The following is a 13895-nucleotide window of genomic DNA, read 5'->3' on the forward strand; positions in this document are numbered from 1 at the left end:
CACCAGGGAAGCCCCATAAGCATTTTCTTAGAATGAATTCCAACGTGACAATAGGGTAAAGGATGTGCAAAATCCTGAGGCTTTGCTAGAGTTTGCTGGAGTGCTTCCTCGAGAGGCTGCTTCCATCCATACCTCCCTTACAGCATGGTGTGTGAGCAGGGAATGCCCCTTACACAGAGCCAAGCACTAGTTGGGGTTTAACTTGCCATTTTGTCAGTTAACTCATTTCTCCTTGTTTTAGTTTGTATTTTTTTTTCCGCAAAGCTAGTGAGGCTGAACATCTTCATGTGTTTATTGGCTTGATGCAAAGTCCAGATCTCTTCCCACAACATCATTCTTGAGTTACCTGAATTTCTTAAACTTCTTAATATTAAAATATGCAACTCTGAGGATCAGTAAGTCTGGCCATACGTATTTTAAAATGGGTATTTAATACCCAGATCTTGGTGTCTAAATATCAATACTATTCTCTTCTAAGAGGAACTAGCATTCCCTGAATCCACAGCTGGAGCAGGGAAATACAAGATGAACCTGAAAAATCTTATTGTGTCGGAAATTAAGGAAAGAATCATGGAGGCATATCAAGGACTCAGAAGCCAGCTTGAAGGGGCTCCCACTGGCAAATACAAAATAATTTAAGTTTTGATGATGATAACGGATTGTAACATATTTGTAAAACAGGATTTCTTGAACCCATACTGATATAAATAAATGAACAATAAAGTGTGAAGAAGGAAAAGCTCTTCCTCATAAAAAGAATGCCAACAAATAAATGTTGAAAGAATGCTGAAGTCAGAGAATCACCATTTGACAAACATCGTAGTAATAGCTAATTCAGGTGAGAATCATCAATGGATGCTATAAACTAGGGGGTGAAGTTTTAATGAGGAATAGGATATGTTCACAGTATCAATGAATCTCCCCACAAAATATTAATTACAAAGGGAAGAATAATAATTCTACAGTGAAAAAACCTGCCAGATAGCTCCTTAACCAAGCGATCAAATTTAGCCTCATAGTAATGAGACAAACGACATCGTATGCCTCCTAATATGATGCACTGAGAAGGGCCCTATGTCAGGTCTGTGGGATTCCTGCCCAAAATGCATAATCTGAATCTAATCATAAGGAAACACATGACAAATTCAAATTGGGAGGTATTCTACAAAATAATTGGAGTGTATATTTGTGGACCCTGCCAAATTCATATGTTGAAGCCCTAACTCTCACTGTAGTATTTGGAGATAGGGCCTCTAAGGCTGTAATTAGGGTCAAATGAGGTTATAAAGGTGGGGCCCTGATCAATAGGATTAGTGTACTTATAAGAAGAGACACCTTTCTCTCCCCCTTCCCCCACATGCACAAAGAAGAGGCCATGTGAGGACACAGCTAGAAGGTGGTGGTCTGCAAACCAAGGGGAGAGCTCTCACCAGACACCAGCCCTGCTGGCACCTTGATCTTGGACTTCCAGTCTCCAGAACTGCAAGGAGTACATTTCTGTTGGGTAGGCCACCCAGTCTGTGGTATTCTATTACAGCAACCCAAACAGACTAATATAGTTTTTTTCACAAAGACTAAGATTGTGAAAGATAAAGACAGGCTAAGTAACTGCTCTAACTGTTGACTATAGTCAACATGATTTCATGGATTGGACCATGGCTGATTTTTTTTTTCTATAAAAGATATTATTGAGATAATTAGAGAAATATGGATAATGTTTGTAGATTAGATAATAATATATATCGATATTAATTTCCTAATTTCAATCATTGTACTATGGTTAGGTTCTGGAGAATATCCTTTATTCTTGGGAAATAGGCACTGACGTATTTAGGGGTAAAGGATCATACATTTGTGACTTACTCTCAGATATTCAGAAAAATAATGACAGAGAGAGAGAGTGAGAAATAAAGAAATAAAGTAAATGTTAACAACTGGTATATCTTGTAACTTTTCTGTTAAGTCTGAAAGTATTTTAAAATAAAAAATTACCAAAGAATGGTATTTTAAGAAGCAAATTACATCATATTAATACTTTCCTAAAAACACTTTAAGGCTTCCTAGAGCACTTAACTTGAGACCTGCAAGGCAGGTAAGCTGCCTCTCCAACTACATTTCACGTCAGCCTGAAGCTTCCTCTCATCACTTCAAACATAGTCACGCTCGTGCCAAACTTATAAATTTTATGGCTGCTGTTCCCTCTCCCTAGAACTCCTTTCCCTCAGCTCCTCCGTGCTGGCTCCTTCTCATCTTTAGGTGTCAGCTCAGATGTCACCTCCTCAGTGAGGCCCTCCCTCACCTAAGATAGGCCCACTCTGTTTCCTCCATAGCACTTAGCACAATCTCTACTTCACTGGTTTATTTACAATGTCCCCTCAGCTCCATGAGGGCAGGCAAGCTGTTTGTACTGTTCACTGCTGAATCCAAGGATTCCTCATCTGAACGGCAGAACACAAAAAATGCTTTGATATCATTCTAGATGCATAGAAGAGAAGTTAATTCTTTATATACACCAAATGCAGATGTCCAACAAACACATGAAAAGATGCTCAACATCACTAATTATTAGAGAAATGCAAATCAAAACTACAATGAGGTATCACCTCTCACCAGTCAGAATGGCCATCATCAAAAAACCTACAAACAATAAATGCTGGAGAGGGTGTGGAGAAAAGGGAACCTTCATACACTGTTGGTGGGAATGTAAATTGATACAGCCACTATGGAAAACAGTACGCAGGTTCCTTAAAAAACTAAAAATAGAACTACCGTATGACCCAACAATCCCACTACTGGGCATATACCCAGAGAAAACCATAATTCAAAAAAACACATGCACCCCAATGTTCATAGCAGCACTATTTACAATAGCCAGGACATGGAAGCAACCTAGATGTCTATCAACAACCTAAATGTCTGTCTTCTTTATCCAGCAAATGGATAAAGAAGATGTGGCACATATATACAATGGAATATTACTCAGCCATAAAAAGGAATAAAATTGGGTCATTTGTAGATACATGGATGGACCTAGAGAGTGTCATACAGAGTGAAGTAAGTCAGAAAGAGAATAGTAAATATCGTATAATAACACATATATGTGGAATCTAGAAAAATGGTATAGATGATCTTATTTGCAAAGCAGAAATAGAGACAGAAATGTAGAGAACAAATGTATGGATACCAAGGGGGAAAGGGATGGGGTGGGAGGAATTGGAAGACTGGGATTGACACATATACAGTGTTGATACTATGTACAAAATAGACAACTGATGGGAACATACTGTATAGCACAGGGAACTCTACCTAATGCACTGTGGTAACCTAAATGGGAGGGAAGTCCAAAAGGGAGGGGATATCTGTACATGTATGGCTGATTCATTTTGTTGTGCAGTGGAGGCTAACACAACATTGCAAAGCAGCCATACTCCAATACAAATTAATAATAATAGAATATATATATATATATATATATATATATATACCAAATGCCTTAGGGCATTAGGGCTTAGTTCTCTTGCAGACCTCTGGTTGAGAAAGGCTGCCAGCTGAGGCCGACATAGCACACAGCCTGGCACATAGTAGGTACTAAATAAATATCTGCTGCATAATGAATAAGCACACCTTCAAAACCGAATTCACACCTTCTCATCATAATCTTGCTCTTCTTCCTGTATTCATTACAATAACAAAGGGCTCTGACAAGCCTTGGGTCACCCAGGCTGGCTGAGCCCTAAGTCAGGAATTCCACACACCCCTCTCTGGCTCACTTTTGCCTCTCCAACCCCTATGTCCCCCCCAGTTACCAGGTTTCATTGATTCATATTTCCAAATTCTTATCAAAAGATCTCAGCATTTTGCAACTAGAGATTATCATACTAAGTGAAGTAAGTCAGAGAGAGAAAGACAAATACCATATGATATCACTTATGTGTGGATTCTAAAATATGACACAAATGAACCTATCTATGAAAGAGAAACAGAATCACAGACATAGAGAACAGACAGGTGGTTGCCAAGGGGAAGGGGATTGGGGGAGGGATGGACTGGGAGTTTGGGATTAGCAGATGCAAACTAATATATATAGAATATATATATATTTATATATAGATAGATATAGATATAGATATAGGTAACAAGGTCCTACTGTATAGCACAGAGAACTATAATCAATATCCTATGATAAACCATAATGGAAAAGAATATTAAAAAACAGAATGTATATATATGAATAACTGAATCACTTTGCTGTATAGCAGAAATTAACACAACCTTGTAAATCAACTATACTTCAAATAAAAAAAAAAAAGATCTCAGCATTTCTACTGACTCTGCCATATTTCAGGCCCTTGCCAGGATTATTGCAAACATCCTGCAAACTGGCCCTCCTCCAGTTTACCTCCCTTCTCTTCCTCCACCACCTAGTTATCTGAGGTCTGAGGGATCATTCCAGAAACTCAGACTTGCTCATGGCCCTCTTCTGCTTATAATCCTATGACAGTCTCCAGCATCCTGAGGAGAAAATCTAAACTTTTCCTGGGTGTTGAACACCTTCTGGTCCCAGCTCCTGTCCATAATCCAACCTCATTTGCTGCCCTGTGTAACTAAAGCCTCCATCCCAGATAGTTCCATATAGTTCCCCAAACAGCCTGTGCACCCTCAGACCCGCAACTCTTGCCCATCTGCCACCTCTGCCCAGAACGCTATTGTCCTCTCTCCTACCTGGGGCCAGCTCCTAACTACTGTTATCAGTGCAGTCCAAATAACTCCCATCCCAAAAAGCATGCCTTAAGTGCTGTTCCTCCTCCAACTCCAGGGTCAATGCCCATCCCTCCTCCCCTCACTCCCCATGCTTTGCATCTATATCACCTGAGCTTGTGTTTGTCACAGAACTTATGCTGATTACCATTATCCATCTATCTCCCCAACCAGACCATGAATTCCTCTGAGGCAGAGGCTGTAGTTTTCCCATCTGTGCCCCCAGCACTTGCACAGCGCCTGGCACACATTAGGTATACAGTAAATTTTTGTGAATAAATGGACAAATAGGGTCTGACACATAAGAGGTGGTAGAGAAATACATATTGAATGAATGAGTAAATGAATAAAACTTTGAAGAGAGATGGGAAAGAAGTATGCAGAGAACAAGATTAGGCACCTAAGAAGTATAAGCTCCATGAGAGCAGAAACTTCATCTGCTTTGTCCTGTATTCCAGTGCTTAGACCTGGCACACAGGAGGAGCTCAATAAATATTTATTGATTGATGGAAAATGACTGCAGTAGGTCAAATCACAACTAGTCAGTCTAGTGTACACTTGTCAGAGGTCAGGGCAAACTTGTTTGTTCATTTGTGCACTCATTCAGCAAACATAATGTTGACTGTGCCAAGTGCTGGGCTTGGAGTCCTGAGGTACTACACCCACTCGCACTATGAAAAAGGCACTGTCATATTTTCTCTTGTACCAAACTCCTGAGAGTAGGAATGCAACCTAAAGTATCCTACTTCTCAATTACCAGAGTACAGGTATAAAAAGAAAGGCTCCTTACCTCATGACTGCTAGAATAGGACTTTGCTTTCTCTTCACAGAGGTGGAGTTTCTCTCGAGGAGGCTGAAACAGTGCTGTCTGAAGCAGCTTGTTTTGGAGCTTTTTTCTAGGTGTTATGCTGACGGCAGCAACAATTTCATCCAGGTGGTTGGATATGTGAGTTTCCTGTGATTCTTGCATATTTTTATATACATTATTCTCTAATTTTTAAATAAGGAAACGAAGGTGTTAATGATAATTTCCATAGTTACTTTTAGAAATACACATTTTTTTCCTAGAAATTGAGACTAGAATCTAAGAAAATTTCAACACTATACCCATGACTTCTTTGAAATAAGTAGCATTCTATCCAAAAAGATCCTAGTGGCTAGTACTAACTTCTTTCAGACTGATTTCAAGTTTTAACTAAACCAAACATTCTTTGTTCTCTCTCTATATTACATGTATATATATGTATGTGTATATGTATATACACACATACTGATATATTTTATATATTATATATGATATATGTATCTATATATTATATATGGTATATATGTATATGTATATATATCAGTAGGAATCAGCTGAGCCCAAACAGTTCTCAAAGAGCTCAGATTAGATCTGTTGAATCCCAAGTGACCTTGAAAACAGGAAAAAATGACATGTTAAACTTTCACTTCCAGCCAAGATGGAGTAATAGGGATGAGATTTATCCTCTTGCCCGAAGTCACCAACCAATTAACAAATAACAACAACAAAAAACAACCCATAGGCAAAAAAGGTATGAAACAATGGTTTTCAAGAGACAGGACAACAGACTTGAGAAATGGAAAAAAGAAACAAAGTGAGACCCATGATTGCCCCAGGTTATTGCTTTGAAAAAGTTTCTAGAACATGCAGGGTAACCCAGAATTACCCTGTGGACTATCTGAGTTGAGGAAATAGAGTAGAGCATCTGGGGAGACCAAGGTGGCTGGAGTTCACAGGACAGATTACTAGAGAGGATGGAGCTGCACAGAGAGGACCCCAGAGATTAGCACCCCTCAAGTATGGGGAGAGAATACTGACCAGCATGTGTGTAAGAAAACTACTTGAGTCTGGAGAAAGACTCCTCTAATAAGATTGAAAGGAAGTGTCTGGTGCTTACCAAGGCTGGCGGTGCCTGTTCCCACTGACCAGACTGGAAAAACTCATAATTCATGAGGTACAAGGTAAAATATTCAGAAGGGTTTTGTCTCAGTAATGGGGATTAGCCCTAGAGTGAACCCTGCTTAGATCCACTTAACAAACCATGAAAGTAAGACCTAAAAGGATAAAACTGTTTCCAAGTAACTTAACTGTATCAGAGGGCAAAACTCAAGGATGTTCATAGGAATGCAAAAATAGCCAGCATTAAACAAGGTAAAATTCATATAATCTGATGTCCAAAGAAAGATCACCAGGCATGCAAATAGGCAAGAAAACATGGCCCATAATGAGAAGAATGATCAGTCAAAACTGACCCAGAACTGACCCAGATATTAAGTTAGCAGAGAAGAATATTAACGGTTATTATAATTGTATTCCATATGTTTAAAAAGTTAACTAGAGACACAGAATATAAAAAGACCCAAAATGAACTTCTAGATAAGAAAATTATACGTGAGATGAAAAATACACTAGATCGGATTAATGGGAGATTAGATATTACAGATGAAAAGATGCATGAACTTGCAGACACAGCAATAGAAACCATCATTTAAAAAATCAGTGAGCTGTGAAACAACTTCAAATTGCCTAATATATATATAATTTGAGTCCCTAAAGGAAAGCAGATTGTAGTGGGGACAAAAAAAAGTGTTTGAAGAAATAACGGCCAAAATTTTTCCAAATTTGAGGAAAAGTAAAAACCCAGAGATCCAAGAAGCTAAATGAAAACTAAACACAAGAAGCATAAAGGAAACTACACCAAGATACATCATAACCAAATTGCTCAAAACCATGATAAAGAGAAAATATTAAAAGTAGTCAGAAAAAAGGACATATTAGTATTAAAAAAAAAAGATGATGATAACAGGTTTCTGGGAGGAAATAAAGCACATGAGAAGGCAGTGAAGCACCATATTTAAAGTATGGACAGAAAAAAAATTGTCAAGCTAAAATTCCGTACCAGTGAAAATATCTTTCAAGATCAAAATCTGAAAGAAATCATCACCAGCGGGACTTCCCTGGTGGTGCAGTGGTTAAGAATCCTCCTGCCAATGCAGGGGACACAGGTTCAAGCCCTGGTCCAAGAAGATCCCACATGCTGCAGAGCAACTAAGCCTGTGCACCACAACTACTGAGCCTGCGCTCTAGAGCCTGTGAGCCACAGCTACTGGGCCTGCGTGCCACAACTACTGAAGCCTGCATGCCGAGAGCCTGTGCTCCACACCAAGAGAAGCCACTGCAATGAGAAGCCCACACACTGCAACGAAGAGTAGCCCCCACTAGCCGCAACTAGAGAAAGCCCGCACACAGCAACAAAGACCCAATGCAGCCAAAATAAATAAATAAATTAATTAATTAAAAAAAAAATCATCACCAGCAGATCTGCACCCCAATGTTCCCAAGAAATATTAAGTGAAGTCTTTCAAAAGGAAGAAAAATGATAACAAATGGAAATATAGATCTACACAAAGGAATTAAGAACAATGAAAAAGATACATGAGCAAATATGTAAGACTGTTTTCATATTATTTAAATCTCTTTAAAAGATAATCGGGCAGAGGAGTAAGACATGGAGATCACCTTTCTCCCCACAGATACATCAGAAATACATCTACATGTGGAACAACTCTTAGAGAACACGTACTGCACGCTGGCAGAAGACCCCAGACTTCCCAAAAGGCAAGAAAATCCCCAGATACCTGGGTAAGGCAATGGAAAAAAGAGAAAACAGAGACAAAAGAATAGGGATGGGACCTGCACCTCTGGGAGGGAGCTGTGAAGGAAGAAGAGTTTCCACACACTAGGAATCCCCTTCACTGGTAGAGATGGGGGGTGGGGGGGTGAAGCTTTGGAGCCATGGAGGAGAACACAAAAACAGGGGTGCAGAGGGCAAAGCGGAGAGATTCCTGCCCAGAGGATTGGTGTGGACCAGCACTTACGAGCCTGAGAGGTTTGTCTGCTCACCCGCCAGGGCTGGTGGGGGCTTGGGGCTGAGGCTCTGGCTTTGGAGGTCAGATCCCAGGGAGAGGACTGGGGTTGGCTTCATGAACACAGCCTGAAGGGGGGCTAGTGCGCCACAGCTAGCCGGGAGGGAGTCCAGGAAAAAGTCTGGACCTGCCTAAGAGGCAAGAGACCATTGTTTCGGGGTGCGCGAGGAGAAGGGATTCAGAGCACCGCCTAAATGAGCTCCAGAGATGGGTGCGAGCCACAGCTATCAGCGTGGACATCAGAGACTGGCATGAGAGGCTAAGGCTGCTGCTGCAGCCACCAAAAAGCCTGTGTGCAAGCACAGGTCACTAACCACACCTCCCCTCCCAAGAGCCTGTGCAGCCCACCACTGCCAGGGTCCCGTGATCCAGGGACAACTTCCCCAGGAGAACACACAGCATGCCTCAGGCTGTTGCAAAGTCACGCTGGTCTCTGCCGCCACAGTCGCGCCCCGCATTCCATACCCCTCCCTCCCCCAGGCCTAGTGAGCCAGAGTCCCCTAATCAGCTGCTCCTTTAACCCTATCCTGTCTGGGGGAAGAAGAGATGCCCTCAGGCGACCTACACACAGAGGCGGGGCCAAATCCAAAGCTGAACCCCAGGAGCTGTGTGGACAAAGATAGAAAGGGAAATTTCTCCCAGCAGTCTCAGGAGCAGTGGATTAAATCTCCACAATCAACTTGATGTACCCTGCATCTGTGGAATACCTGAACAGACAACGAATCATCCTAAACTTGAGGCGGTGGACTTTGGAAGCAACTGTAGACTTGGGGTTTGCTTTCTGCATCTAATTTGTTTCTGGTTTTATGTTTATCATAGTTCAGTATTTAGAGTTTATTATAATTAGTAGATTTGTTTATTAATTTCGTTGCTCTCTTTCTTTTATATATATATATATTTTTTTTTTCCTTTTTCTCTTTTTGTGAGTGTGTATGTGTATGCTTATTTGTGTGATTTTGTCTGTATACCTTTGCTTTTACCATTTGTCCTACGATTCTGTCTGTCTGGTTCTTTTTTGTTTGTTTTGCTTTTTTTAGTATAGTTTTTAGTGCTTGTTATCATGGGTGGATTTGCTTTTTGGTTTGGTTGCTCTCTTCTTTCTTTCTTCCTTTTTAAAAATTGTTAATAATTAAAAAAATTTTATTTTAATAACTTTCTTTTCTTTCTTTCTTTCTCTTTCTTTCTTCCTTCCTCCCTCCCTCCCTCCCTCCCTTTCTCTTTCTCTCTTTCTTTCCTTCCTTCTTTCTTTCTTTCCTTCTTTCTTTCCTTCCTTCCTTCCTTCCTTCCTTCCTTCCTTCCTTCCTTCCTTCCTTCTTCCTTTCTTTCTTTCTTTCTTTCTTTCTTTCTTTCTTTCTTTCTTTCTTTCTTTCTTTCTTTCTTTCTTTCTTTCTTTCTTTCTTTCTTTCTTTCTTTCTTTCCTTCCAGCAGGGTGTCAGGCCTGAGCCTCTAAGCTGGGAAAGCTGAGTTCAGGACATTGGTCCACCAGAGACCTCCTGGCTCCATGTAATAACAAATGGCAAAAGCTCTCTCAGGGATCTCCATCTCAACGCTAACACCCAGCTCCACTCAACAACCAGCAAGCTACAGTGCTGGACACCCTATGCCAAACAACTAGCAAGATAGGAACACAATCCCACCCATTAGCAGAGAGGCTGCCTAAAATCATAATAAGGTCACAGACACCCCAAAACACATGACGAGACGTGGTCCTGCCTACCAGAAAGAAAATATCCAGCCTCATCCACCAGAACACAGGCACCAGTCCCCTCCACCAGGAAGCCTACAAAACCCACTGAGCCAAACTTAGCCACTGGGGGCAGACACCAAAAACAATGGGACTTACGAACCTGCAGCCTGTGAAAAGGAGACCCCAAACACAGTAAGTTAAGCAAAATGAGAAGACAGAGAAACACACAGCAGATGAAGGAGCAGGGTAAAAACCCACCAGACCAAACAAATGAAGGGGAAATAGGCAGTCTACCTGAAAAAGAATTCAGAGCAATGATAGCAAAGATGATCCAAAACCTTGGAAACAGAATGGAGAAAATACAAGAAATGTTTAACAAGGACCTAGAATAACTAAAGAGCAAACAAACAATGATGAACAACACAATAAATGATATTAAAAATTCTCTAGAAGGAATCAATAGCAGAATAACTGAGGCAGAAGAACGGATAAGTGACTGGGAAGATAAAATAGTGGAAATAACTAGCACAGAGCAGAAAAAAGAAAAACGAATGAAAAGAATTGAGGACAGTCTCAGAGACCTCTGGGACAACATTAAACACACCAACATTCGAATTATAGGGGTCCCAGAAGAAGAAGAGAAAACGAAAAGGACTGAGAAAATATTTGAAGAGATTATAGTTGAAAACTTCCTTAATATGGGAAAGGAAATAGTCAATCGAGTCCAGGAAGTGCAGAGAGTCCCATACAGGATAAATCCAAGGAGAAGCATGCCAAGACACATATTAATCAAACTAGCAAAAATTAAATACAAAGAAAAAATATTAAAAGCAGCAAGGGAAAAACAACAAATAACATACAAGGGAATCCCCATAAGGTTAACAGCTGATCTTTCAGCAGAAACTCTGCAAGCCAGAAGGGAGTGGCCGGACATATTTAAAGTGATGAAAGGGAAAAACCTACAACCAAGATTACTCTACACAGCAAGGATCTCATTCAGGTTCAACAGAGAAATTAAAACATTTACAGACAAGCAAAAGCTAAGAGAATTCAGCACTACCAGACCAGCTTTAAAACAAATGCTAAAGGAACTTCTCTAGGCAGGAAACACAAGAGAAGGAAAAGACCTACAATAACAAACCCAAAACAATTAAGAAAATGGTAATAGGAACATATATATTGATAACTACCTTAAATGTAAATGGATTAAATGCTCCAACCAAAAGAAATAGATAGGCTGAATGGATACAAAAACAAGACCCATAAATATGTTGTCTGCAAGAGACCCACTTCAGACCAAGGGACACATACAGACTGAAAGTGAGGGGATGGAAAAAGAAATTCCATGCAAATGGAAATCAAAAGAAAGCTGGAGTAGCAATTCTCATATCAGACAAAATAGACTTTAAAATAAAGACTATTACAAGAGACAAAGAAGGACACTACATAATGATCAAGGGATCAATCCAAGAAGAAGATATAACAATTGTAAATATTTATTCACCCAACATAGGAGCACCTCAATACATAAGGCAAATGCTAACAGCCATAAAAGGGGAAATCGACAGTTACACAAAAAGAGTAGGGGACTTTAACACCCCACTTTCACCAATGGACAGATCATCCAAAATGAAAATAAATAAGGAAACACAAGCTTTAAATGATACATTAAACAAGATGGACTTAATTGATATTTATAGGACATTCCATCCAAAAACAACAGAATACACTTTCTTCTCAAGTGTTCATGGAACATTCTCCAGGATAGATCATATCTTGGGTCACAAATCAAGCCTTGGTAAATATAAGAAAATTGAAATTGTATCAAGTATCTTTTCCAACCACAATGCTCTGAGACTAGATATAAATTACAGGAAAAATATGTTAAAAATACAAACACATGGAGGCTAAACAACACACTACTAAATAACCAAGAAATCACTAAAGGAATCAAAGAGGAAATAAAAAAATACCTAGAAGCAAATGACAATGAAAACACGATGATCCAAAACCTATGGGATGCAGCAAAAGCAGTTCTAAGAGGGAAGTTTATAGCAATACAATCCTACCTCAAGAAACAAGAAACATATCAAATAAACAACCTAACCTTACACCTAAAGCAATTAGAGAAAGAAGAACAAAAAACCCCCAAAGTTAGCAGAAGGAAAGAAATCATAAAGATCAGATCAGAAATAAATGAAAAAGAAATGAAGGAAACAGTAGCAAAGATCAGTAAAACTAAAAGTTGGTTCTTTGAGAAGATAAACAAAAGTGATAAACCATTAGCCAGACCCATCAAGAAAAAAAGGGAGGAGACTCAAATCAATAGAATTAGAAATGAAAAAGGAGAAGTAATAACTGACACTGAAGAAATACAAAGGATCATGAGAGATTACTACAAGCAACTATATGCCAATAAAATGGACAACCATGAAGAAATGGACAAATTCTTAGAAAAGCATAACCTTCCAAGACTGAACCTGGAAGAAATAGAAAATATACACAGACTAATCATAAGCACTGAAATTGAGACTGTGATTAAAAATCTTCCAACAAACAAAAGTCCAGGACCAGATAGCTTCACAGGCGAATTCTATCAAACATTTAGAGAAGAGCTAACACCTATCCTTCTCAAGCTCTTCCAAAATATAGCAGAGGGAGGAACACTCCCAAACTCATTCTATGAGGCCACCATCACCCTCATACCAAAACCAGACAAAGATGTCACAAAGAAAGAAAACTACAGGCCAATATCACTGATGAACATAGATGGAAAAATCTTCAACAAAATACTAGCAAACAGAATCCAACAGCACATTAAAAGGGTCATACACCATGATGAAGTGGGGTTTATCCCAGCAATGCAAAGATTCTTCAATATACGCAAATCAATCAATGTGATAAACCATATTAACAAATTAAAGGAGAAAAACCATATGATCATCTCAATAGATGCAGAAAAAGCTTTTGACAAAATTCAACACCCATTTATGATAAAAACCTTCTAGAAAGTAGGCATAGTGGGAACTTACCTCAACATAATAAAGGCCATATATGAGAAGCCTACAACTAACATCTTTCTCAATGATGAAAAACTGAAACCATTTCCACTAAGATCAGGAACAAGACAAGGTTGTCCACTCTCACCACTATTATTCAACATAGTTTTGGAAGTTTTAGCCACAGCAATCAGAGAAGAAAAAGAAATAAAAGGAATCCAAATTGGAAAAGAAGAAGTAAAGCTGTCACTGTTTGCAGATGACGTGATACTGTACATAGAGAATCCTAAACATGCTACCAGAAAACTACTAGAGGTAATCAATGAATTTGGTAAAGTAGCAGGATACAAAATTAATGCACAGAAATCTCTTGCATTACACTAATGATGAAAAATTCCTATACACTAATGATAAAAAATCTGAAAGAGAAATTAAGGAAAATCTCCCATTTAACATTGCAACTAAAAGAATAAAATACCTAGGAATAAACCTACCTAAGG

General features: G+C 39.3%; 1 protein-coding gene across 4 annotated transcripts in view; it reads right to left on the bottom strand.

The window, feature by feature from the left end:
- TTC23 (tetratricopeptide repeat domain 23) overlaps positions 1–13895 on the bottom strand; it is a 126448-nt gene that overhangs the window by 80585 nt on the left and 31968 nt on the right. For all 4 annotated transcript variants that reach the window (XM_036841880.1, XM_036841877.1, XM_036841879.1 and 1 more), the window contains one exon: positions 5549–5748. In XM_036841880.1, coding sequence (XP_036697775.1) covers positions 5549–5728 — 180 coding nt within the window. In that variant the 5' untranslated portion in view covers positions 5729–5748. The remainder of the gene's footprint in view (positions 1–5548; positions 5749–13895) is intronic.

The sequence above is a fragment of the Balaenoptera musculus genome, chromosome 2, assembly GCF_009873245.2.
Source record: "Balaenoptera musculus isolate JJ_BM4_2016_0621 chromosome 2, mBalMus1.pri.v3, whole genome shotgun sequence".
NCBI classification, from domain to species: Eukaryota; Metazoa; Chordata; class Mammalia; order Artiodactyla; family Balaenopteridae; genus Balaenoptera; species Balaenoptera musculus.